At 45.9% G+C, this 27,592-nt stretch overlaps 1 protein-coding gene across 1 annotated transcript; it reads left to right on the forward strand.

Annotated features, from left to right (window-relative positions):
• The first annotated feature begins 583 nt into the window (after nt 1-583).
• Nucleotides 584-27,592, forward strand: CKMT2 (creatine kinase, mitochondrial 2). The gene is made up of 10 exons (XM_057541694.1): nt 584-634; nt 14,982-15,153; nt 16,651-16,849; nt 18,268-18,363; nt 18,819-19,040; nt 20,663-20,748; nt 21,703-21,826; nt 22,875-23,009; nt 24,452-24,577; nt 27,326-27,592. Exons 2-10 carry the CDS (start codon nt 15,002-15,004, stop codon nt 27,443-27,445), a joined length of 1,260 nt encoding a protein of 419 aa, XP_057397677.1. The 5' UTR covers nt 584-634; nt 14,982-15,001; the 3' UTR covers nt 27,446-27,592.

A 27,592-nucleotide genomic window follows, 5' to 3' on the forward strand; every position in this document is an offset into this window, starting at 1 on the left:
TGATTGTCCCCGAATCCAGGCCCCAGACAACGAGCTGGAAGGAGATGTCCTGGTCCCTGGTTCAGAGCATGATTAAAAACTGGAGAGAGGGAGCTTTAGACGTCTTCCTTAGCTTGGAGGGGAGAGGGGAGAGGGAAAAGGAGAGAGCCCCGGGAAGAAGGGACCATCCTCCACAGCTAACCGGGGCCCCAGGGATGGGCTCTTGAAGGAAGATAGGAACAAATTCCCTAACAGGTGCTGCAGTTTCCCGACGGTCCTTCCACTCCGAGGCCGAGGCCGGCAGGCCTGGGCAGCCAGTCAGCCGGGCTGCGGGCCCAGGAACCCCTCGCAGAGTTCTGGGAGAGGCAGCCTCCAGGACCGGATTTAGGGGAGGGAAACGTTTCAGAGAAAGGGCAGGTGCTAGAAAACGGCGGAAGAGTCGGGGTCCTGCCTTCAAGGGCAAGGCTCGGGGACCAGGTGCGTCCCGAGGCCTCAGACGGGATTGGCCGAGACGGGCCCCGCCCTGCCCCTCCCGGCCCCGCCCCGCCCCGCCCCGCCCCGCCCGGGAGCCCTTTCAAGGCCGGGCCCCCGCCCCTCCCCTTACAGTCCTGGGCTGTTCGCGAGCGGCAGGAGGTGGGAGACTCCCGGCTCCAAGGTCAGTGAGGCTGTGAAACTCGGCTTTATTGCTCCAAAGCGGGGTTACTGCTAGAGCCAGGGTGGGGCCTTGTGAGCAGTGGACCCAGGGCTGTAGGTCGGAACCTGGGCACTGCTCCTGTGTGAAGACTTCATGGTAACTCTCTAAAGAAGCCGGCAGGGCGTCTGTCCTTGGCTGAGCCATCCTGCACCCAGGCGCAGGTGGCCATTCCGTGGGACAGCTGCGCTCGAGGTGCTGGAACCGTGTCAGCACCCTGCTTGCGGTGCCTGTTTTTCATAGTGAATCAGGACTTTTTCTTGACGGAAAAAAAAAAATCTAAATGCCACTGAATTGGGGACTTTAGCCTTCAACTTCCTTTCCCTTGTAATTTGTAGAAACTAATTCATTGGTTTTGGGAATGGTTTCCCTCAGCAGCATCAAAAGAGGTGCAAATCAGTGACTTGGGATAAGCTAACTTAAAAATGAACATTTTGAAAGGAGCTAATTACTGATTGGCCCAGTAGCTAGACCTGATTTAAATTGGTTAATGTTATTGCTAGAGATTGATTTTTGAAATCACTAACCCATTAGTAATGAGCCAAGGAACTGTTTTCCCCCCACTGGAGGTAAAAGTGCTATAGAATTGACCTACATGTGTTTCATCTCTGGCAAAGGACTGTTCTTTGCTTGCTTGCTTGCTTGCTTGCTTGGGTTACTGTCAGCCCTGTTCCTGTCCCTTGAGTGGGTGACATCTCTGCCTTCGAATACTCTGCTGGGTGTGGAGAGTGACATTCACCAGAACAAGGCAAAACCCTTCGGCCCTCCTCCGCGCTGCCCTTTAGACCTTCCCTTGAGCATTGCCCTGGCTCTGACCCACACAGGGTCAGGTGAAATCACCAGAGGTGGCAGTTAATGGCCTCGTGACAAGGCTACGCTAGTTCACCTGGTGGGCTGTTTCCAGAAGTGCCACTTTTCCTATCTGCAGCAATCATGCTTCCTCTGTTTCTGAGCTAGTATCCTTGGTCTCTTCTCTCTGTGCTCATGGAGAAGAACATGACCACCACCAGAACTTGGCAAAGGGGCTTCTTGAGCCTCCCAAGCAGGCTCTTACAGGATATCTGGGCGTTATTAGGCTGTGTGAGCGCTCCACTTCCTCTTCTGCTTTTGTAGGCACCTTTTCCAAAACCCCAGCCTTTAGAGCTAACCCTTCTGTGGGTTAAGGCACTGTTCCAGCAAAGGGCACGAGCGTCACATGCACCCATGGACTCCGCCAGCTTCATGACCAAATCTTAGCCTTAGACAATGGGCCAGAGGCCAGGTCAGTTTTCCTAAAGGCGTGGATGAGGAAAGTACAGGAAATGTGGGGTGAGGGTGAGATAAGGCATGGAGAGTCCTGGGTGTTCAGAGGCAGGAGGAGGATTGGCTCTGAGACACACTTTGCCCCTGGCTCAGAGGCACTGGGTCTCCATCTCTGCCACAGCTTAGAGAAGGAGCCATTTGTCTTCCCAGAGGGAATTACATGGGACCCTGCATCAGCATTCTGGGAGTTCCTGCCCCTGAGCCAGGAATCCCACAGGGAGCCTGTCTGAAGGTGACTGCTGGAGGTCACACCCATTCCTGCCTGGGAAGCCACAAGGGCTCCTTTCCTTGGGCAGGGAAGGAGGATCCCACTCCTTTAGAGCATTTCAAAGGACTAGATGGTTCCTAGCTTCCTACTTTCTTGAAAACAACTTAACCTTGAGAGGTGAACCCGGTGATGGTTGTATGTCTTCATCACCAGGAGGCCTAGGAAAGACCTCTGTTTTACAGGGAAGGACCATAAACCCCTCTGCTTATGACTTTCTACTTGTTGAATAGAACAGGAATGCCCAAGGGTGCCTCTTAGGGTACCAGTATATCCGGTGGTGGTGAAGTAACTTGAACTCTTTGCTCCCTTAGAACTGGGAAGGAAAGCCATTCTCTGCTGGCCACAAATGGCCTCATAAGAATTTGTTCAGAGTGTTCTGTGGAGCTGGTCCAACCCCAAGGACATCTTCTGTTTTGGGGTGACTCTCTCTGTAGGGAAAGCTGACATGTGGTCCTCCCCCTGGTCTTCCTTTGCCCTCCAAGGAGCTCAAACACATGGAAGCCATTTACAGCTGGACCAAAAATAACTCTGAGTCAGCAGAATGGTACCTATGGCATCTCCATCCAGGATACTCAGGACGACCAGGAGGCTTAGAATTGAGGCAATGACAGAACCTAAGGCCTCCACATCTTAGGATGTGACAGAACCAGACAAAACCCTTAAACCAGGACCCAGACTCTCAGTATGCCTGCCTGAGACAGAGATATAGAGATCTTGGGCACAGTGACAAAAGGGCTTAATGTGGTGGTTCTTGTTTCTTAGTGGAGAGGGCAAGTGTAGGAATACCACAGCACTGTTGCTTTTGGCTGTGATCTTGCACCCCATATAGAAATCTCCCTGGCTTGGAGCCCAGCAGTTCTGCCAGATATTAGCCCTGTTGCTGTAAACAGTGTTTTTCAAATCAAGAGTCATGAGGTATTCCAAGTTAGGGAAGCTGAGGCAGACAGCTTCTGTGGGGTGAGGGCTAGAGACTACCTCCCTCCTCACCCCTGCGAGCCCTACTTCTGTAGGAGAGAGGAGAGAGGAGGGGAGGAGAGAGCAGCAAAGTCCATGCCCCAGCTCCTCAGAGACAGGCAGGCTGGCGCAGCAGCCCCAGCATGGCTGGCAGGAGCTTTGGGCACCTGGCGTCAGAGTGGAGAGGGTGAAGGAGCACCTGGGATCTGGGCCACTTCAGCAGAAGCCTGAGGACAGGAAAGAGAACAGGCTTATAACATTCTGGGACTCTGGGGGAGTCACATGCCCCAAGGTGACGATCCCGTGTCTAGAAGCTGCTGTGGTAAGTGCATGTCTGCAGTCTTGGGGGCCTGAGTGGAGGGAACTGTGGCACTCCCAGGTCCTAAACCACAAAGGTGGTTTCTCTCCAATTGCTGGTCTGCGCAGGGCTACCTGTGAGGTGCTGTGGTCTGCAAGGAGCCTGCATCCAGGGCCAAAGACAAGCCTAGGTTCAAATGCCAGCTTTATCAAGGTGCTGACCCCAAGACCTGGGGCAGGTCCCTTAACCTCTCTCTGTTTTCCCCATCTACAAAATAATGCCTACTTGGAAGGATTGTTTCAAAGACTGAAAACAGTGTTTGTAAGGGCCTCTTGCATGATCCATGGCTCATGGTAGGAGTTTAGTAAATGATAGTTAAAAAGAAAAAAAGACAGTAAGGTTTGACTGGGCATGCAGGGATGGAAAGGACATTCCAGGTGGAAGGAAAGGTCGGGGTAAAGGGTCAGAGTCTGGAAGAAGAACTTGGGAGCCCAACTGAGTAAATCCATTTTTTGAACCCTGATGCTGGTTTTCAGAGGATGAACAGTGGATCGGAAAGTACACGATGGGCTCCTTCTGTAAACTAAAATCAACATTCAGAGAAGGGGCAGACCAGTCTGGGATAACCAGGGGTGGCTGTGGGGAGAGAGTGATAGCTGTCCCATAGGCTTAGGGTCACTAGGGGGAAGGGACTCACATTTATTCAGTGCCTACTGTGGCCTGTCACTTAGTCCTCACAACAGCTCAGGGAGAAGTCTCATCAAGCCCATTATAGAGAGGGAGTTGCTGAGGCTCAGGTAGGCAATTCATGGGCTTCCCAGACCTAGCAGGGCTTGGGAATTGCCTGTGCAGTTTAGACAACATACATGTGATGGTCCCATTCTTGCCACTCATTCAAAAGATGGAGCCTGGAAATCTGGATTTTTACCACACTTCACAGTTGATTTTTTTAGCTTTTAATTTATTTATTTTTGATCATAAAGGCAATCCATGTTGATTTTTACAAGTGATGCAATACAGAATTCTATTAAGAGAAATTTAATAATCTGCCTACTCCAGGTCTGTTGCTCTGAAGTAATGCTTTTTGCAGTTTGAAAAATCACCTTTAGTACTTTTCTTGATGTTCTTATAAATATATGCAAATACATATATACGTATATCATTGTTACAAAATTGGAACCACTCATATTCATTACTCTGCAAGTTTTTTTTTCCCTTTTAACCTAAGACTATGGCAAGACATGTATCCAGGTAAAGTGGAGGCAGTTTTAACTGATGCTTTAATAGCTGTGGAATATTCCATTGTCTGAATGTGTCACATTTAATACAACCCTTCTCCCTCTGATAGACAGGTTTCTTCTAGGGTTTTTTGCCACTACACATAGTGCTTCACTAAAATCCTTGTGCCTCTCTCCTTGTATACTGGCAGCTCTATTTCTTTTTTTTAGAAATTTAGCCTTTTTTAAAAAAAATTAAATTTATTTATTTTATTTATTTTATTTTTGGCTGCATTGGGTCTTCATTGCTGGGCCCTGGCTTTCTCCATTTGAGGCGAGTGGGAGCTACTCTTTGCTGCAGTGCACGGGCTTCTCATTGTGGTGGTTTCTCTTGTTGTGGAGCACAGGCTCTGGGCGTGTGGGCTTCAGTAGTTGTGGCACACGGGCTCAGTAGTTGTGGCTCACGGGCTCTAGAGTGCAGGCTCAGTAGTTGTGGCGCACGAGCTTAGTTGCTCTGCAGTATGTGGGATCTTCCCTGACCAGGGCTCAAACCCGTGTCCCCTGCATTGGCAGGTGGATTCTTAACCACTTCGCCACCAGGGAAGCCCTGGCAGCTCTATTTCTGCAGAACAGATTTCCAAAGTGTGATGCCGGGCCAGTGGGTATGCACATTTTTATGTTAATTGATGTTTCCTGGTTCACTTTCCAAAATGGTTGTGGTAGCTCACAGAGCAGTCCAGGCGATTCTAATCACAGCCAGGGAGAGAGGAGAGGGCCGCGCGGAGCTGCTCCCCCCTCACCTCCTGCCCCTAACTCTCCCAGCACTACTCAGCAGGAGCCTTTTAGGACCAAAAGAAGACCCCACCTTGCACTCTAGCTTGGGCCTTTATTTACCTGTCTCCCCAAGAGCAGAATTCCTGACTTGGAGCAGCTAAGTGTAACTTGTCCTGCAGAAAGGCTCTTAGAAGACATCAGGGCTGAAGGAAGGGAGGGTGCCTGGGAGCAAGCTGCAGGCACAGCAGGGCTGTGGGCTGGAGAAGAGAACCAGGGCTGGCCTATCAGGGATACACATCCCTGCAGGGCCAGGCACCCCTGCTTGGCTGAATACCCCACTGTGGACTAGGGGGCACCTGCGTCCTCAGGAGAGAGGGGGGCTGAGGGAAAAGGCTCTGTCTTGGCTGAGCAGACCCAGAGAGGCACTAGGAGACGGCCTGGCCCAGGAAGTGGCCTGATTAAGGTGCAAGACAGAGGGTCTCAGGCAGAAGCATCCCAAGGAAGAAGCCTGCTGGATCCAGGCAGGCTCTGCAATTGCCCCACACCCAGGAGGTGCGGGCTTCCTGAGTCTCTGGGGGATGCTCTCAATGTGTTCAGTAGGTAACCCTCCCTCTGTCAGAAGGAGCGAGGGAGCCGTCAGCCCCCCTGCCCTTGAACAAAGCCGAGTTCCCTGCTGCTGAGGTGAAGGGAGAATGTTCTCAAACACTCTGTGGGCAGCCTGTAGAGATGACCTCCCAAAAGGAGTGCACAGTGATAGTAACAGATGTGAGCAGATGTTCAGCCCTTCGTAAGTGCCAGGCCCCATTCTGATTTGCCCCTAGTAGCTGCAGGTGTTCTGGAATCTAGAATCCGTCAAGGTTGTCCCCACATCATGGGTTTTCTCTGGACCTTTGGGGACAGGCGGCCACTACACATCCTAGGCAGATTCAGCCCCAGTGTAATTCAACTCTCTAAATTTCAGGGGAATTATCTGCTATAGACTCTCCCCAGAGCCAAATTTGGATGAGTGGCAGTGGTCCAGGACTCTATGTGCTCATCCTGAAGATTCTGGACCCAGGCATAGAAGAGGGGGTACAGTTAGCCTTTCTTCCTCTCTGCCTTTCTGCAGCATTCCAAAGTAGATTAAGTGTGGTGTGGACTGAGGGCAACGGCCATTCTCCCACCTGGAGGATGGCTGGGACGCAGCCGGCCATAGAGAGGCAATGCACCAGGCCTCCATAGTCATCTGTTTCTGCATATGGGTGTGCGGTGTCTAGTCACTGTTTCTGCTCTGATCTTTTGCAGTTTGTGTCCGGGTACTAGTCCCAGGGCAGGTGGAAGCAAGTAATACCTCAGTCTGATTAAGACCGGGCAAGCTCCCTCAAACAGTATAGCTGAGTGAGCTGGGCCAGCTCCAGGCCCTCCCAGGGACTCCCATGGGGCTCTGGTTCCCCTCGAAGAACACTTACCCTTTGCCTGGTAGTTGCCCAGGTCGGGTGCTGGTTAACGGCATGGACTAGGAAAACAGACCACTGATCTTGAATCCCAGTATTGCCACTCACAAACTGTGTGCTTTTGGACAAGTTATTTTACCTTTCTTTACCTCCATTTGCTCATCTGTAAAATGGGGCTGATAAGAGTATCAACCTCATGAGTCTGTTGTGAGGATTTAATGAGGTAATAACCATAAAGCTAACAGAACCATGTGCCCAGCATATCGTAAATGCTACACGAGAATTTTCCCTTCAGGCTGTGAGCTCTGTAAAAGCTGCCACATAGTAGGCACTTAAATATTTATCAAACAAATAAGTAGAAAGATACCTATCCTCACCATCTTATCATCCTGTCTTGCCTCTCCCTCCATCACTGCCCACTGTGACCCCTCCCCACCAAAGCACATCAGTGTCATTCACGGCGACCGTGACCCACACTGCCTGATGACCTCTGGAAGTCTGTGGTCACTGGTGTTCCTGGAGGGTGGAGGAAGCCCCGAGGGCACACCCTCTGGTTCCTCTGCCCCTCAGAGCTGCCCAGAATGAGGCCTGTGTGCTGGTTGGCAGTTTGGCCCCGCAGTTATCCATAAAGAGCATAAAGAACCAGAGGCAGCTAGAAATGTCTGGCAGCTCCATCCAAACATACTGTAATGTTGTTTGTTATTAAACCTGATAAGTAAAAACAGGATCTTCACTTAAATAAGAAACTACTACTGAAACGCAATACATGAGATTTCTCTTTAGCTGTGTGACCTTTGGCTGTCAGTTAACCTCTCTGTTTTTGAGGTCCCTCATCTTTGACATGGGGCAAGATATCTGCTCCTTGGGGTTGTTGTAGAGAAAGTACTTGGCACTTGAAGGTACTAATTTCCCCCCCCTTATTAAGATATGAAGTGGATTTTTAATAATTCCACTTATTCTACAGTGAAATGGGTTGCTCTAGGAAGTGGTGAGATCCCCAGCACTGTTGCTATTTAAGGAGGGCTGAAAGGAAAGGGATTCCTGCATTCAGGCCGAGCTAAATGACCTCTAAAGTCCTTCCCCACCCCAGTATCTCTATGACTGTTCGTTCACTCACTCATCCAGCATTTTCTGAGACCCTATCACGTGCGGGCCAGTGGGCTTGAGAACCAAGAAAAACTATGACCCAGTCCTGTGGTCTTTGGGTCTTTTCTCTTACACGTGCCAAGTGCCAGGTCAGCTCTGAGTGATGTCCATCCTTGACCTGAGCCCTGCTGAGCTCCCGACACCGTCCTCCCCAGTGTGTGGGAGAGGGAGATAACAAAATGAATGCTCCTCTTCCCTTTTCTTAGAGCATTTCCTTTAGAAAACTTGTAAATTCTGTCTCTGCCCCTTTGAGATGGATGTAAATCTTTTTCAAAGCTAAGTAAGCTTCCAGCCAGCTTAACAACCCAGGACTGTCTTTCTCAAAGGCCTGGGAGCCATCTCTTTGAAATGTAAACACCGGGAAGATAGCACCCCAATCTCCCAGGCTCAGTGGTAAAGACCTGCTGTCAGAGAGATGGGAGCAGCTCCTTTTCCCTTTGGATAAAGGCAGTTAGCTAACACAAATGGCCACCCCAATGATCAGGTGAATTTAGAGTGAACTCTGTGTGACAAATGGTGCTGTCATGTCCTCTTACTTGAGTTACCTGAAGAACATGCGTAGGAGGGTCCTATCTGCACGGCTCTTTAAGAGGGTGAGATTTTGTTCTGTCTTTCCTGTCTCTTTAGCTGATGTGCATCACAGTCTGGTTTCATGCTTAGTCAATAATAAAGCTGTTTTCTTTCTCTCCTCTATCTTGTGGAGAGAAATTTCTGGGTATCGGGAGACTTAAACTTCCCCAACACCTAGCACTTGCCCCTCATCTGACCCCTCCTTCCCCACCTACTGCTCAGTCCGGGAAGGATCCCTGGAGGGAGGAAGGGCATGCAGTGATGCTTCGTCTGTTATCTGTGGGGCAGCATCTGCTGATCAGCCCTGGAAACCGCCGAGGATGGGCTCAGTGGGCTCCCACGGGGGCAGCCAGCCTGTCGTGGCTGAGAGGTCAGGAGCCTGTGCTGGGCTACCCTGGCTCAGGGGCAGCTCACAGAGACCAGGAGCCTGAGCAGGGAAATGCTGAAAACCTGCCTACCAGCCTCACTCAGTTGCTTTTATGATAGGATTTCAAAATCAGTGGCTGAAAGGGACGTGTTTAGTGTTATGTAAGTAGATTTTTTTCTCAAGTTTTGATCCAGGAAGCTAGCTCACAAAATTGATTCTATATTGGCTTGGATACCAGGCCTGGGGCTTCATAGCAGATTAAATGTGAGAAGTACTTGGGACTAAAGGAGCCAGGTTAGTAAGGTGCCTTGGAGAACAGCCCAGGGAAAAGGACCCATTCCCTTAGACCTACATGCATTTAAAAGGAGATACACAGGAGGCTGGTATGATATCCTCCTTCTGGAAATCAGGCAGAGCACTGCTCACAAATAATTATGTAAAGCCTGAGAAGAAGTGTTTACTGAGCAGCTACTATGTGCAAGGATCTGTGGCAGATGGGTTCCTGTCCTTGAAGATTTTACCCATCAGCTGGGAAGACAATCCAAACGTACTGGGGAGTTCCCTAACATGACAGGAGATACAGGACAATTGAGTGCACCAACAAATGTCAAAAAAACTATGCAGCTCAAGTGCAAGTGAGTGAGCAGCCCGTGAATGCTTTGGGAACTCAGAGAGAAAGCCATCATCTGAGGCTAGAAGGGCACAGGGAGATTTTGTGGGGACAAGGCACCAGGCTGTGGTCCAGTCAGACAGGGAAAAATGGACGGCAGAGTCCTAGCTGAGGGGCAGTAAGAAGCAATACTTTTACTAAAACAGTAATAATAATTTTACTAGAACAAATTAGTGTGGTTTATTGCATTAGCACAAAAGTACAGACAGAAAACTGATATCTTAAAAAGTAATATCTATATTAGAATATATATATATATATATTTTTTTTTCAAGTTGAGATTGTACAGGCTCTAGAGCTGTCAATCCGAATGTCAGGCCAGCCCACTGGGTCCTAGGTGTTCTGGGCCCCCATGACAGTCCCTGAATGTATGTGCACATGTGCTTGTGTGAGCCTTCACAAAATTCTGAGTATGAGCTTCTTTAGTTGACATTTGCCTCTTTCCCCCCAAATAGATCAGGATTCCTCTCCCAGGGAACACTGGCTGCTGGTCTCACAGGCTGAGGGAAGCTGGCTTCTCAACTTCTCTGTTGCCCGTGTCCCTCTCCCCCCAGCCCCCTGCTCCCCCCATCTGCTCAGCTCTCTGATTGGCCCTGTTTTCTGGCCTCACATCGCCCACTCAGTTGACACCTGCTCTCCCACATAGATCCTGGCAAAGAGAAGAGCAAAAGCCAAAGCCTTGACGTGGAGCCCACAGTGAGGGTGTCTGGATGCTGAAGCTGCTCCAGCCCCTCATCTCCTCTCTCCAGTGATCTCTTGACAAAACAGTTCAGTGTGTTATGCTAATACTAGGGGCATGGAGGGAATGAAAAAAATTAAAAAGCTTGTAAGGGAGTTTCAGATCTCTTATGCTCCAAACTTTTGTTCCAGTGGTTTCACACAATGTACTGATTTATAGAACTACCATGTGTGGAAACTAGGCAAAGCCGAATACCCCTTCGGTGGACACAGCTTACCTCTTTCCAGCTCCACTTGTTTATGCCACATGTTACCATCTGTGCAAATAACAAGTCAAGTCTCTCCTGAGCAGGAATTTTAGCTGTAGATGGTGCTTATGTAAGATTGGGGCCTCCTGGGTAACAGAGGAATCTGTAAGACAAAACAATGTCCTGCCTGTGCAGCTTTTCAAAGACTAACTTTTAACATGCAAGAGAGAGTTAGTTTAGTCATGAGGAAAAGTGATTTCATTGCAAGCCTGGCTTTGGGTCTTTGGGGAGCATGGCTCAGCCGTTGCCAAATTACTATCCTGTTCAATGAGACCCTTGTTTCAGTCTCATACCCAAGTTTATCGATTGGGACCTCAGTAGAGAAATTCTATGTCTCATTGTGTCTTGGAGAGAGAAGAACATAGAGTCAGAGAAACAGGAATTCTTCACCAAAGCTTTGAGTCTGTGTCAATTCTCTACAAGGAATCAAAGCAGGGGTGCTCTGAATTTCAGCTCTAGGATTGTTTGGCTTGCTGCCACCAAAGCCTCCACGGGATTATTACCATGAATCATGCATCACTGCCCGGACACCAGCATGATGTTAGAACTCTTGGATGTTAGTTAATATTATTATTTCCAGAAACTAAAATATGGATATGATGACATTTCAAACATTAATATTCTGAGTCAGACACCTACCCACAGAACACCCTCACAGAGAGGAAGACCTTTAAAGACCACCAGTGGTCAGTGGGCTGCACATAGACATCACCCCCTCCTCTTCCTCCTGACTCTACCTCTTTGGATTTATCTTCTCAAACATGCTGATGTGAACACCTATCAGTGCTAAAGCCAATTAAAGAAAGAAAAATAAAAATCAAGCTATTTGAGCCAAACTCAGAAGCCAATGCACTTCTTGTTAACTTAGGGCTGGCTTAAATTTTGACCCATATATAGTCTGGAAAGAATTCAGGCAACACTTCCTTTACTTTGGTGAGTTCTGTGGTAAAACTCGTAGAAGACAGTACTGCCTCTCTGCCTGAAAAGCAGATTGGAGGGTGTGGAAGCAGATAAGACAGGCCTGAAAGATGCAAGTTAGTGTCACCTGCTGCATACGAGAGCCAGGAAGCCTGGGTGCTGTTCATTGAGGAACACTGACCTACTCTTGGAAGGAGATGGACAACAGCCCAAAGTCTAGTAGGGAGCAAAGAAGTACATGTGATGAGATGCATGTTGGGCCATTACACGTCCCTAGAACGACTTTGAGACATGGCCCATTTATCTTGCCTGCTGATTACTAAAGTAATTCCTGTTGTCTTTACGATTGAGGGAATTGTTTTTAGAAATGACACAGAGGAAAGGCCATCTGATAACCTGATTTCCTGGGCTAATGTAGAAAAATAACTTCCTAATTTTTCTTCAAGGGCTTTGATGCTTTTAGTTGAGATGTTCTAATTTCTCCCTAGCTCAAAAAATGTTAAGTAAAGACTTCCAGGTGGGGATCCTGGAAGCACAAAGTTGATGGACCCATCCCAGTTCCCAAAATGCAATCAAGGAAGAAAGTGGACCTCAGAAGGCTCCTCTTAGAATTGTGCGTAAGGCCATGTCAACCTCGCCTTATTAGAGGAGTTTATCGTCTGCTGGGTAGCCCAGGTTTTCATCCCACAGTCATACTCTCAACAGGCTCGTTGCAGTCATCCAACCCACCTATGCTTGGAGAATCTTGTAGCAGAGTCTTGGTAATCTTCTAAATACAAGGGAAAAAAATTCCACCCTTCCTTTATTTGGGCATCACAGAGACCAATATAATGAGAGAGTACTAAGAGTTACCTGCTCTATTGTTCTCCACTCAACGACCCATGATAAATAGCTCCCGACTGGGTGATGCTGTGGATTAATTGTCCATTCTGACCTCTGCGCAGTAGCAGACACAGCAGGGTATCTGATTTTCATCCCTGGTGATATTATATAAATATTTATCTTTTAAGAAAATATTTATTTATTTATTTATTTTTGGTTGCATTGGGTCTTTGCTGCTGCACGTGGGCTTTCTCTAGTTGCGGCGAATGGGGGCTACTCTTTGCTGCGGTGCACGAGCTTCTCATTGCGGTGGCTTCTCTTGTTGCAGAGCATGGGCTCTAGGTGCACCGGCTTCAGTAGTTGTGACTCGCGGGCTCTAGAGCACAGGCTCAGTAGTTGTGGCGCACGGGCTTAGTTGCTCCACGGCATGTGGGATCTTCCCGGACTGGGGATCGAACCCATGTCCCCTGCATTGGCAGGTGGATTTTTAACCACTGCACCACCAGGAAGTCCCATAAATAGTTATCTTGATTTATACATGTTCTCAGTTTTGAAAGATAGTTTGACTATGTCCCCAAGTCTGGTTGATAATTATTGTCTTAGCCCCTTAAAGACACCATTTCTCTGGCTTCCATTATTCATTGTTGAAAAATCAGCTGATGTTTTTTCTTTATAGATGAACTGTCTTTTCTCTCTGACTGCTTTTGATATCTTTGTTGCTGATATTCTGCAGTTGACTATTATCTATGTATGTGTGGATTATTTTAATTTTGCTTGACTTACGTCATGCCTCTTTAATCATGGATTTTTGTCTTTCATCAGTTGTGGAAAATTCTCAGCCACTTCCCTTGAAATATGGCTTCTCTGTTTTCTCTAGTCTCCCTTCTGAGGCTTCCATTAGATGTGTATTTGATCTTGTCATTCTATCCTTTATATCTCTTATATCTCATATTTTCCATTTTCTTATTTACCTGTGCAACATTCTGGATAATTTCTTAAGATATATCTTCCAACTCATTTATTCTGTCTTCAGCTGTAATCAGGTTTATTATTCTTAATAGTCTCTTGTTGCTTGCTCATCATTGTGATTCCATCACTTATTTCTTTAAACATTCCACATAGAGCTAATCTATATTCTTGTCTGACAATTCCAGTATCTTCAGTCATTGGAGGTCTGAATCTGTGGCCATTTCTTCTGCTGACTCCCATTCATGGTGCCTCCTTGTGTGCTTGGTGATCTTTGACCAAGAGCCTATTGCTTGATCTTACTCTGTAGGAAAGCAGGGCCTAAAATGAGCATACCTTCCTCAGAGCAGATTTGAGTGCATTTCTGCTGGAGGGCTCCTGACCTTGGACCACTTTAGCCCCTTTCAAGGGTCCTAGCTCAACTGGGGAGTCTTAGACTCAATTCCCCACCTCCCTGCTGGTATCCAGACCTTAGTATTCAAATGGACATCCACTCTCAAGATAACCCAAACCTGAGCTCCAACACCAACTCATTTGGGGTGAGCAAAGTAGGAGAATGGTCCTTAGAGACTTTGCAACTGCGAGTAATGATTAGTCAAATCCATTCCACCTGCCTTCACCAATCAAGGTTGTCTTAAGACTAGCATCTCCACCAAGCAGCTCCTAGCCTAAACAATAAGATGTTTGCCTGAGTTATTTTCCAGGAACGTGGACCCAGCTGTGTCTAGTTTAAGCTGAGCTGGTTATAACTGGATAGGACCAGCAACCCTCCAATTGGGCATACATGGATGTCAGTGCCCTTTTGACATAGGAGGGCTGAAAACTCCACCCTCAGAACCTGCAGAGGTGTGTAGCGTTATTACACCTGTGCAAAACAACAATTACCAAACCTTTTCCCAATCATCTTTCCCCACACTCCCAGACCACCCTGCTTCTTTGTTATCCCATAAATATCCCAAGCCCATTGCTTTCAGGGAAGTGGTTGTGAGATTTGTTCTCCCATCTTCTCCCTTGGCTGCCTTGTGAATAAACCCTCTCTTTGCTGCAAACCTTAGTGTTTCAGCGTTTTGGCTTGCTGTGCGTCAGGCAAAATGAAGCTCGTTTGGTAACAACTTACTCTATGTCTTACAAGCCCAGCAATGCATTCTATTCAGGGTCTAGTTGTGTAGCGGCAGAGTCCAAAAGAGCACCTGGGCTGTCAAGCAGCCAGATGTAGAAATCCTCTGGGTTTTCCCCCCTATATCATATTAGTGGAGAAAATGGCAAGGACTGCAAGCAGTTTGACAGTCTCAGTGTCTAAAAACTACCCAGGTTTTCCTAAGCAGTGTGAAGGGGGTGGGGAGAAAGGAAGAAAGAGAAAAACAAAACAACGAAACAGGCTAAGTCGCCTGCAGTTTTTCTCTTGCCTGTTGTTCTCTGTACTGTGGTTCAGGGCCATCCTGTGAGGCTAATTCTCAGCTTCTCTGGAGTTCCCTGGCGGTTCAGAGGTTAGGACTAGGCACTTTCATTGCAGGGGCCCGGGTTCAATCCCTGGTCGGGAACTAAGATCCTGCAAGCTGTGCAATGTGGCCAAAATTTTTTTTTAAATAAAAAGTAATCTTTAGCGTCTCTGCTTTCCAGACACTCATCCAAGAGGAAGCATGGCCAGTACCTTCTCGAAGTTGCTAACTGGCCGCAATGCCTCTCTGTTATTTGCTACCTTGGGCACCAGTGCCCTGACTACTGGGTACCTGCTGAAACGGCAGAACGTGTGTGCTGAGGCCTGGGAGCAGCACAGGCTATTCCCTCCAAGGTAAGTCCTCTTGGCTTTAAAACGACGCCAAAATGCCGGCCAGAAATATGCTTTCCTCTGCTGAAACTGTCAGCAGAGGCCCCTCTTTTTGCCTCTGAGGGTGACTAAATCAAATTGACTCATTAAGCACAGTGACCTGTGGCAAATCCAGGGATGTATAGTGTCATCATTCCTGCCCAGAGCTTGAGCTCTAGTGGAATAGTAATAACAGTCGGAGCTAACCTTTGTTGAATATGTGTAGGCGTGTTGAGCACTTTACGCAGAGTATTTTATTCCTCTTAGTGTCCCTTTGTGATGAAAGGGAGGCTTAGGAAAATTAAGTAGTGCCCAAGTTCACACAGCTGGTGCAGCCAAATGCGAACCCAGGGACCTTGATTCCAGACTCATGCCTCACTCATGCTGTACTGCCTTCTGGAAAACGTGATGCAACAGCACTGATTTTAAGTATCAGCTTTTTTGCTTTTTATTTTTTTTCCGGCCACACTGTGCAGCATGTGGGATCCTAGTTCCCCTACCAGGGCTCAAACCCGTGCCCCCTGCAGTGGAAGCGCGGCGTCTTAACCATTGGACCGCCAGGGAAGTCCCTAAGTATCAGCTTTAAAGGACCTTGCAGAAGGGAAGTAGAGAAGTGGCATGAAGATGGACTGTTTTCTCCACCCTGGGGACCTTGTCATGGCTGAGACGTCCCACACTGGATAGAGCTGGAGTGGATGCTGACTTTAAGGGATTCCATATAGGCAGCTGTGCATGAAAGAGACAAGGAAAACCTGAGGTGTTTCTCGGAAACACTTACTGGGTTTCATGAGAATTAGGAACTCTGAGGGAATTACTGGCACCTACCATATAGCTCAGGAATTCCTTATGTGAGATTACCTGTGTTTGAGCCTGTGGTGGTCTTGAATCCTCTATTCTTCAATCAGTACATATCCCACTGTAAGATGGCACCCCCCATCTGATTTCTTTCTAGGTATTATTTCAACAGATATTTACTGAATGCCTGTTTCTACAGGCAGGCACTGTTCTCAACAAAGCAGGTAGTCGTAGAGTTTGCATCGTAGACAGAGGACAGATAAATCAATGAATTTCTACGTAGTTCTACCCACAGGGTTTTTAGCCTCTGTCACAGACCTAAGGGACCAAAATGTAGTTGTTGTAATTTACCAGAACTTCTGGGTATAAAAAAAAAGTCTACATACGATTTCAATTTCTTGTCTAATCGTTTCACTCTCTTTCCTCTTTACATAAGCATAAGCCACAGTCTGTGGGCTCCTGCGGCCAGCATAATGGACTGCTTAGGCAGGGCCAGGTCCATTCCTCTGGCAGTTCAGGGAACTAGTCTTTAAAATCTGGCTTACTTAAATCATGACCTAGCCAATTTGCCTCTGCCCACTGGCTGAAGAGAGCCTGGTGGAAGGATGGCTGGCCAGAAACAAAGCTCTTGCATAGGCCCCTTGCCTCAGGGGCTGCTCACTGAACACCCCTCTCCTCCTCATGCAGCGCAGACTACCCTGATCTGCGCAAACACAACAACTGCATGGCCGAGTGCCTCACGCCGACCATCTACGCCAAGCTCCGCAACAAGGTGACGCCCAACGGCTACACCCTGGACCAGTGTATCCAGACTGGAGTGGATAACCCCGGCCACCCCTTCATAAAGACCGTGGGCATGGTGGCTGGTGACGAGGAGTCCTATGAGGTAAAACTCTTGGCTGCCGGTTCTGTAGTGTGTGTGTGAGGCGTGCTCTGGGTTCTCTCTGTGGGACCAACTTGCTGTTTTCTCAGGAAGGGCGCCCATAAAGGGAAGCCAGCTTCAACAGAACAGCTGCAGTGCTCTCTGAAACAGTGAGGTCTACAGCTTCCCAGGGACAAGGTTTCCTTTGCTGCTGCTCTAGTATTCCTCCCCACAGAGGAATGAGTTGCGTGACCCAGCTCTCAGAGCTTGTCAAGGGGATGAATTAGTACAGAAAAAATAAAATCTTTTAATGTTTTTATTGTTTGTGTATTCACCAATAAGGCATTAGGAGATGATGTGTTTGTGGCTGAACTTTATTGAGGCTGGAGGATGGTTCTGTGTGTGTTTAGTTGGGGAATTACTGATTACACAGCCCCCTGTAGTCTTACTGAGTTCACTAAGTCTCTTGGAGAAATCCCAGGATCTCCGCATCCTCATCCTGGGTCAGAAGCACAGGACGGTTTGCTGCTCTGGAGCTCAGCCGCCATAGCAGCTTCTACATTATGGTAAAAACCTCCAGCCCATCTCCCTCAGGTCTGCCCCCTTTGCACCTTCTGTTGCAGGGAGCTGAAGGTGATTCCCTGGGAAGGCAGCCATCAAGGGGAGGGAGAGGGCCACCTTGAATAGACTAGACCAGCAGCTCACTCAGGGACAGCAGTGCCCACCTCTGGGCTCCCAGAGTCCCAGACTAGAGCTGGCTCCCAGGACCCACTCCCCACAGGTCCCAAAGGCTGCAGGGTGCTCTGTTTGACTTCTCTGGACCTTACTTTACCTAAAGGATGTTCCTGAAGTTTTTGGTGTTTTAAAAAGTAGATTTCACTTGAGACAGTTTGTGCTGGGGAAGGTCCTCACAGGGTGACAGGTCCCTGCTTTGCCTTAATTGCTGCTGTGCACTTTTCTTTCTATGCAGCTGGTTTTCCACAAATTTATTACATTGCTTAAACTCTAGAACCTGACCATCCCTTTTGACCACAAAACTGCTTAGCTTCTGAGCTGGCAGCTTCTTTTATCCCACAAAAGCAAGAGCTTCTGGAGAAAACCCTCAAATTCTTAAACACAGGATTTTCTTGCTCCATCTGATGGCAGTGAACTTGGCAGAATCGCTAGGGAGGAGGTTACTATGACAGAGTTCTGTAGCCCTGCCCTCTCCCAAGGGGCCAGGTACCTCAAAGAGGTTTCCTCTGGTATATGTGACCTACTAGTACTACTACTATTATTATTATCGTTATTATTAACCATCAATCCAGTCTCACACCCGTTTCCTGCATGGCTGCACTGAGAATTTCAGAGAAGGAGGGCATCAGCTTTGGTCCTTAAGATAAACAGGAATAAACGATGATGAACCAATTCAAGAGGAAACGGGAGCATTGTCCCTCCTGCAGGTGTTTGCCGACCTTTTTGACCCTGTCATCAAGCTGAGGCACAATGGCTATGACCCCAGGGTAATGAAGCACCCCACGGATCTGGACGAATCCAAGGTAGGCTCCAGCCACCTCTTGTACCTTCCCATGAAGCCAGCACTCCAGAGTCCAAGGTGAGGAGCCCTGGAGAGAAGGGCCCCTGGGTCAGATGCCCTTGAAAGCTCTGTGATGGCCCTCCCACACCATGCTCCCTAGAGGGTCACTGAGACAATCAGGAAGGTCCCAAAGTCTGTTTTTCTTACCTCCTACCACCAGCGTAGTGGTGGTCACTGAAGACTTTAGCCTTTCCCAAAACAATTCCTTTTTTCACCCCAAACCTAGCCAGGGTAGAGGATTGCAGACAACGCTGTGTGAAGTAGCTCCTCCCTTGACTTCCCTCTAAGACCCCTGCCCCCAGAGTTGCAGGATGTGTGCAGCGTGCACACGCGCTCAGTGCCCGGGGGTCCCCTGGTCAGCGGGTTGGAAGCCACCGTGGCCGTGGCGCTGCGGTAACCCCCCGCTCTGCTCCGCAGATCACACAGGGGCAGTTCGACGAGCGCTACGTGCTGTCGTCTCGGGTGCGCACCGGCCGCAGCATCCGCGGGCTGAGCCTGCCGCCAGCCTGCACCCGGGCCGAGCGCAGGGAGGTGGAGAACGTGGCCATCACGGCCCTGAAGGGCCTCAAGGGGGACCTGGCCGGCCGCTACTACCGGCTGTCCGAGATGACGGAGCAGGACCAGCAGCGGCTCATCGATGTGAGTGACCCCGAACCACGTGGGCTGCCCGGGGCGGGGCTGTGCCGAGAGAGCCCTGACCCACGCGGGGTGGTCTCCCCCGGAGCTCAGGCCCCCGCTCTGGTTGGGAGCTCGCTCGGGCTTCAGGCTGGTCAGTCTAAGGAAGGAAAAGCAGGCCTTAAAAGCTTAGGTTAAAAGTGGAGATGGTCTATGGATAAAGTCTGCCGAGGAAACAATGGGATGGTGGGTTGCCATTGGTGTGTGGGAATGAGTGGAGGGTCCCCGGGCTTGTTGATAAATAGGAACAATTGGGTGTGGAAAATCCCGTCTGTGCCTGGAGGATGGTCTCCATTACCACACTCAAAGTCCAGGAAGCTAGGAGCTTCTGGAAAGGGAATTATCCAGGTGGAAGGCCTGCCCTGACTCACACTGGAGCTGGTCTCTGGGATTCCTGCTGCCTCCACAGGGTCTCCATGGCTTCCCTCTAACACTAGGGTAGACAAAACTCAAGTCCCTTCCTTTTTTCCCTGTAGCAACGTTGAAACAGAATGGCATTTTCAAAAATAACTTTAAACTCCAAGGAAAAGCGGAAACAAATTTCTGTCATTTCAGAAGATGTGATGCCACAAAATATGCCCCATTTCCAAACCAGGTGGGCAACTGTATGGTCTAGAGACCTCAGTCTCCTGGTCCCCTCCTCTGCCTCAAGTAGCCACTTCTGGTTTCCAGGTTAAAGGGCATGCTGTTTCCTGGGCAATGATAGTCCATAAGCCTGGCCTGGCTCAGGTCTCCAACCCCTTCCACTTAGAGACTGTAGATCTTCCTGTGTCCTCTTTATTTCTGACTTCAATGTAATATATGGTATCCATAGTCATATTCTTACTGTGTGCACACAGTATTTTGATCTGATTTTGATCTGCACAGTAGCATATTGTAGTTAGAGGCATACTTGGGAGTCATACAGGTCTAGGTTCGCATCTAGGCTCTGCCACTTTCTAGCTGTGATAGGTTTCCTCTCTCTGAATCTGTTTTCTTTTCCTACCAAATAGAATGATTACATTTACCTCAGAGTGTTGTTGTGAGGATTAAAGGAAATAAAAGTACATAGCATAGAGCCCGGCACATAGTGAACATTAAATGAATGGTGACTATTTTTATTTACAGAGAATTATTTTACATCTCTAATATTTTTTAATGGAAGGAATGATAATAATAAACCAACAATGCTAGTAACGTGGAGAATGCAGCTGTATAGAACACTTTTCAGGATAGCACCCCTCACTCACTGCCCACTCTGCCATTGCATGGGGTTGGCGCTGGTGGGGTAGACACACTCCATAGTGATTAAGGATCTCCATCTGGGCTAAGCCAGCAGTTTTCAACCTTAGCTATACACTGGAATCACCTGAAAATAACTGATGTCCAGGCTGCACCCAATAACAAGTCGGAATCTCTGAGAGATGGGAACTGGGCATTAGAATATTTTAAGCTCTCAGGTTATTATAGTGGGCAGCCAATGCTGAGAAGCACTGCCTGAGAGACCTCAGCCATTATTAGTGAGTTGAAAGTTGACCACCTGACGCTTGCCATCGTGTCTGATCTCATCAGTTTCTTCTTTTTGCTTTGTCTCTTTGGGCCTGCAGGACCACTTTCTATTTGATAAGCCAGTATCCCCTTTACTAACTTGTGCTGGGATGGCCCGTGACTGGCCAGATGCCAGGGGAATCTGGTATGGACATAGCATTTTCACATTTGCGTTGTGTGCAGACGTTCTCCTTTAGATCACTGCTTGTCCTAACCTGAAGTTGCTGTGACCTGCGCTTGACAGCATGCCCAGCTTGAGCTAAATGGAGAAGATAGAGTACTTAGAAATTGGGGTGTGTGTGTGTGTGTGTGTGTGTGTAATATATAAGTATAATGATGTTTCCAAATGTGCGGGAATGTTAGCTGTTTTGCATGAATTGTGCATGAGAAAAAAAGACTTTATTTTTAAGAAAAAATTAGCTTCATATTATTTGACCTCCCAGAGAATCTGTTTCATGACATTAAAACAAAAGAGCAGAAAATGAAAAGTAAATATTGAGGATTTAAGCAAAACTCTACAAGGAAGAGTGGCTATTGAGTGTACACATATTTTATCTTGGCCAACAGTCCTCAGGCCACTTTGATTCCTAAACCTTGGTAAGTTATTATGACACTATCCAAAGGAGCCCAGATCAAAGTGTTTGGGAGCAGCTGCTCAGTGGGGGTGGATAGGCAAGATCTATACAGCAAACATATGTGAAATCTTCTGCACCCCAAACATGTTGAGCTGCAGCTAAAATCTTTTTTTAAGTGCCACAAGATTTTGGTTGAATCTATTAGGAGACAAAACACTCTTGTTGGCGTCAAAGCCAAATGTTATCATGGCTGAATTATTGTCATCCTAGTCTGAGGAATGAGGGAGATTATGTTCTTGTTGGGTGAAAACATGACATCTTTGAGGGTTGGAGTTGGTCTTACTCTTCATCCTGTCAAGGTAACATTATTTTGCAGTACTTGTTCAGGCACAGTTAAGAGATTAGGACCATCTAAGGAAATGAGGAAGGTGAAATGAAGCAATCAAGCTACAGAGGTAATGGGAATTTTCATGTGTTGAAACAAATGTAATTAACACTCAACACTGTACTTCTCTCTTCATTAGGCATAATAATGACAAGACATTTCTCATCTGGATTAATGAGGAAGACCACACCAGGGTAATCTCTATGGAGAAAGGAGGCAATATGAAGAGAGTGTTTGAGCGATTCTGTCGTGGACTAAAAGAGGTAAGATGTCATCAGAGAATTCTGAATATTCACTAAAATAAAATCTCTTTGTTTTTCATTCTTGAAAAAAGATACTATGGTGATTTCCAAGATGGGGCTAATTTTTTCTAGGGATCATGGCACTCTTTTGGGGTGGGACTTCCAGGGCAGTGCTTCAAAAAATAGATGACTTTTTTGTTGTTGTTATTAGCAAGCTCCTATGCATCCCTTCCCAATGCAGGATGGTTTAGAGAAGTCTGTGGATCATTTGTTATTTTCTGATTTCTTTAACAGAGATCTTGGCTGTTCTAAGCATAGAGACAGTATAGGATGCACCTATGTTCATATGTGACCTGACCACAGCCGTACTTGATGAGAATTCCTATATTCTCCTACTATGCTCATGTGGAAAAGAATAACAACTGACATTTATTGAGTGTTTAGTATGTGCTAGGTACTGTGTTCAGTGCTTTACATGGTTCATCTAATTTAATTGGACCATTTTAATATTGTGATAGAAGAAGTTTAATTTTCTATTAAAGAAGTACTGCAGAATGAAAGAACGAAATTTTGCCATTTGCAGCAACATGGATGGACTTGGAGGGCATTATGCTAAGAGAAATATCTGACAGAGAAAGACAAAAATACTGTATGATCTCACTTATATATGGAATCTAAAAAATACAACAAACTAGTGAATCAAACAAAAAAGAAGCAGACTCACAGCTATAGAGAACTAGTGGTTACCACTGGGAAGAGGGAAGTGGGGAGGGGCAATATAGGGGTGGGGGAAAAAGGGTTATTACGGGATTATATGAAATCATGTGTGTGAAACTTTTGAAAATTGTAAAGAACTATAGAATTTAAAGAATCTTTCATTCAATAAAAATAAATTTAAAAAAAAACTGCAGATAGCTTTGCTTTTTCCTTTCCAAAAAAAGAATTAGTACTATAAATTGACCTAAGTTTTATTCACGGCAGACACGCAGTACACACGTCTTTCCCTGGTGTTTGGGATGTGCTGAGTGAATGGATATCTGAGAACTTCGTCATTTGTTCCCTGTCTTAGGTAGAACGCCTAATCCAAGAACGAGGCTGGGAGTTCATGTGGAACGAGCACCTGGGATACATTCTGACCTGCCCTTCGAACCTCGGTACAGGATTACGGGCTGGTGTCCACGTTAGGATCCCAAAGCTCAGCAAGGTAATGTCATGTAGCCAGTGGCCCTGTTGGGTTCCACCGGGATGGGTTCACCTGGGACTGCTTTGTGGAGGGAAAAACATCACAGCCCAATTCCTTAACCCTTAGTTTCTGCACTAATGAAAGAAAATGACAAGAAAAGGTTGTTTGTCTCAAAAACACTTGTATCCGTAGGATAAGAGGTTAACGGGCTGTAAAAAAGGAAAGCGGCTTCAAGAACAAGAACTTTATTCTTTTTTTTTAAGATTTTTTTATGTGGACCATTTTTAAAGTCTTTATTGAATTTGTTACAATATTGCTTCTGTTTTATGTTTTTTGGTTTTTTGGCCCCGAGGCATGTGGGATCCTAGCTCCCCAACCAGGGATCAAACCCACACCCCCTGCGTTGGAAGGCAAAGTCTTAACCACTGGGCCACCAGGGAAGTCCCAAGAACAAGAACTTTAAATTCTCCTTCATATAACAAGTCGGGATAGATAGGCCGGCTGCTCCACTCTGCTCCCTGGCCTGCCTTCCCTCTCCTCTCTCTCCCAATACGGAGGTTCTCAGACTTGGGCCTGCAGCAAAATCACCTGGAGGCTTGTGACAACACCTGCAGCACTTGCATTTCTCACAGGTTTCCCGGTGATGCTGATGCTGCCGGTCAGGGAGCTGCACTTGGAGGGTCACTGCCTTAGAGCGTTGTGCCCTTAGCGTGGTCACAGTCAGGCCTCACGCTCTAGCCTGCGGGAAGGCGAGAGAGCATGTGGGTGTGTCCATGTAAAGATGTAAGGTCCAGGCCTGGCAGTGGCACCCTTCACTTCTGCTTGTTCCATTAGCAAGAACCTAGCCAGTGGTTACTTCCCCAGCTCTCCTATGGAAGAAAGGAAAGAGGATTCTGGTGGGCAACTAAGAGTTCTGCCACAGCACACCAAGTGAATCAAATACTTTAAAACAATTTTAGAAAATGTGCTTTCGGCCAAAAAAAAGTATGGTAATATTTGTTATTCAAAATTCCAATGCTAAGAAAATTATTTTTTTAAATTTTTATTGGAGTGTAGCTGCTTTACAATAAGAATATTATTTGCTATGATTTAATGTCATGATTTTAATTATAGCAGTAACAACTGTTATATAGATGAATAATAAACCACCAAAGCTGGCATCCAGATGCCAAAATAGCAGTATAGAAGTTAATGACAGCTCTGCTACCTTCTACCTGTGTGTACTTTTAGGCAAGTTAATTCCTCTGAGCCTTATTTTCCTCATCTGTGAAATGGGGGTAAAAGCAATACCTTCCTCATGGGATTGTTGGTGTAAGTTCCAGCACAGGGCCCTGGTACATAGTAAATATATGCTTAATAAATATTAACTGTTATTACTTCTCATTATATGTCTTTTCTAAGTGTGCCAAGGATGACGAATCAAGTTTGATTCTTAGGACACTAAGTATTATCCTTTGTCCCAGGATTCGCGATTTTCTAAGATCCTGGAGAACCTGAGACTCCAGAAGCGTGGCACAGGTGGCGTGGACACTGAAGCAGTGTCCGATGTGTATGACATTTCCAACATAGATCGAATTGGCCGATCAGAGGTAACATCTCTCTAACTTTCCGAACACGAACTAACAAAATCAGCCTGGAGGAAAAGAAGCAAACTCAACAGCCTTTCCTTATTCACAAAATTCGAGACCGCCTCTTTGCCCATTGAGTCCTGAGTCATGTTAGCATTTCATTCTGTAGTACTTTTCCTCCACACATAAAGGTAAGCACGATGTAAGCTGAGAATATATAAGCAAGTGAAGGAATTCACAGTGGGACTGTTGTCACCTGCCTGCCCCCAGAGCTGTTCCAGCAATCCTGAGCAGCAGGAGTTCTGTTATGCTCAAGGACAACTGTCTTTTATCACTGTGAGTCAGAGAACACGTGTGCTCTCTCTGAGGGGCGTGAAATAGTGGATTTTCTCTTGATTCCGGATTTCCTTTGGTGAAGGTCACATACTATCATCTTCACGTTGGCATTTTTAGATACTTGATAGTTTGTAAAATTTTATGTTTAGGGCTAAAGATGGCAAATAAGGTATGCATGAGGTATGTGTAAGATTGTGCTCATCAAATAATCCTTAGGATTCTGTGAATACATAGGATAAATGGGATTCATAAACTATAGGTAGGCCTGGAGTGATGCATGAGAAAAAGCACAAAGAGCGCATTTAATGAACATGCAGCAGAATCCTAAGCAAATCCTGATCTCAGTAAGTCATCCCAGCTTATCTGGATGTGGTCCCATTGAATGTATTGTGCCCATCATTAATTTAAAAGCCACTTATAAAACTCTTAATAACTCAGTGGCTGGTTATTAAATCTGTGGATTATTGGTGCTCTTTCTTCTTCCCTGCCATCTTTTGCATATTTCATTGCCGGTTGGTACTCCTACCAGTAAACTAAGGAAAGGAAAGGAGAAAATACTCAAAACAATTAAATCAGCTTGAGTGCTACCAGCTCTGGTAAAGTATTGATACTTGAGGAAGAAGCAGATATAAATACTACATCTTCTGAAATTTGCTGAATATGGTGTAGTGAATAAAGAAAATCTGGGTCCTAGCCCTGTCGGCTTCTAATATTAACTAGATTTTTAATACTGGAAAGCAAAGTACTCATCATTTTTAGAAAACTGTTAAGTCAATAAGTGATCATCTGTAGGAGCTAGAAAAATTCCCAAAAGTGTTAAAAAAAAAAAAACAAACCACTTGTTCAACCTAACAACCCTGAGATAACCATTGTGAACATTATTCTAAATTGCCTTCCATTCTTACAATTATTCAAAAAACTTTTTTTTACAGAATTTAGTATTACAACACATTTGATATAACACAGCTTTTCCCAGTGTATTATAACATGAGCATTTTCCTATAATTTTATAATTCTTCAAAGAATATAAAATTCTTATTTTATAAATAAGATATATATAAATATTTTATAAATAAAAGATAAATATAAATATTTAAATAAAAGATAAATATAAATATTTTATAAATAAAATTCTTATAAAAGAATTTTTATAATTCTTCAAAACATGTTTAATGACAGCATAGTAAAGGTGGTCCATTATCTACTTAATATCTCCCTGATTATTTGAGATTTTGTTTGACTATCTCTGTACATAACTGTATGACCATCTCTATACATAACTCTAATCACAACTCTGATTAGTTAGTTAGGATATATTTCTAGGAAAGGGACTCCTGGGTTAAGGATGAGGGTCCCTTACTTATGACCAAGTTTCCTACCAGAAGATTTATACCAAGAGAGTTCCACAGGCAGTGAATGAGAGACCCATCTCACCACACCCTCATCAACACTGAGATAGGTCAGTTAGCTAAGTAGAAAATCAGTGTTTCTTTTATTAGTAATGACTAGCTTTCTGGCCCAACCCTTTCATAGGGCTTCAGTTTCCTTATGCATGAAAAGAAGTGGGGAGTGTACTAGACTCTGTCATGCCTAAAGTATGTTCAGCTGTAACACTTAACCATCTCTTCCATTATTGCCGTGCATTCTTGAGTTTTATCATGTATTTTAGTGCTGTCTAGAATTAACTAGTAATTCCTTTCTGTCTTAGTTTGGGTCCCTTTAGGAGCAGTGCAAATAATTTGTTTGCGAGGTGATTCCCAGGGAAAAATTCATAGGTAGATGTCCTCTAGTTTAAGAAAAACCAATATTTGTAAACAAAAGTTCTAACATATATTTTTTTAAAGCAGGAATTTTAAAAAGTATATCAGTATAATTCAAAGTTTCCTTTAAGTAGCACACTTGCCTGGTACAATACAAGCATTATTTAATTGCCAAACATTTGGGTTTAAACAATTTTCAGAAAGCCGTTCATTGTGTAAATGATAATATCTGAACTATAGCATGTTTAGTACTCAGGTAGCTTAGTGGAAGGTCAGAATTCAGATCCAGGTCAGAGAACATCACAGGGGTGTCACTGTGTAGTTTTACTTTTAGACAAACTGTTATTTTATAACGGAGATTGATGGGGGAAGAAGTGTCTGAGATGCAAACTAATGGTTTTCATATTTTTAAAAAGTCCTTACATGCAAAGTAGTAACTCCATCTTAACTACAGAAAGATTGAGAGAAACCCTGTAATATCTCCGTTCCCCTTCTCTGATGATAACCATCAGACACCTCTGTTCCCATAAAACATTAGGGAAATAAAGAGAAGAAATTGTTAAAGTCCATGTAACAGGGAAAGTTCTCATTTGTCTCAGTATTGTTCCTATTGATCAAAGCCTTGCGTGTGTCTTCTATGCAACTTAATCTTTCATCTTTTTCGCTGTCAAAGGTTGAGCTTGTTCAGCTAGTCATCGATGGAGTCAATTACCTGGTGGATTGTGAAAAGAAGTTGGAGAGAGGCCAAGATATTAAGGTGCCACCTCCTCTACCTCAGTTTAGCAAGAAGTGAACTTTCCCTTCCCTAATTTATAAATAATCTGTCTGCTGGTATGACAGACATAAAGAAATTTCTACTCTGAGAGTTTTCGTAGACTTGGAAAAATGTAAAACTGTAGGTCCTGTCTATCTTTACAATAAAACTCTCCTTAATATCTTC

The sequence above is a fragment of the Balaenoptera acutorostrata genome, chromosome 2 (assembly GCF_949987535.1).
Source record: "Balaenoptera acutorostrata chromosome 2, mBalAcu1.1, whole genome shotgun sequence".
Lineage (NCBI taxonomy): Eukaryota > Metazoa > Chordata > Mammalia > Artiodactyla > Balaenopteridae > Balaenoptera > Balaenoptera acutorostrata.

Excerpts from the sequence above, each read along its gene's own strand:
- CKMT2 (XM_057541694.1), top strand. The coding sequence starts at position 15,002 with ATGGCCAGTACCTTCTCGAAGTTGCTAACTGGCCGCAATGCCTCTCTG. Across the intron at positions 18,364-18,818 it reads CGGATCTGGACGAATCCAAG|ATCACACAGGGGCAGTTCGA; the intron begins GTAGGCTCCAGC and ends TCTGCTCCGCAG. Across the intron at positions 21,827-22,874 it reads TCTGTCGTGGACTAAAAGAG|GTAGAACGCCTAATCCAAGA; the intron begins GTAAGATGTCAT and ends TCCCTGTCTTAG.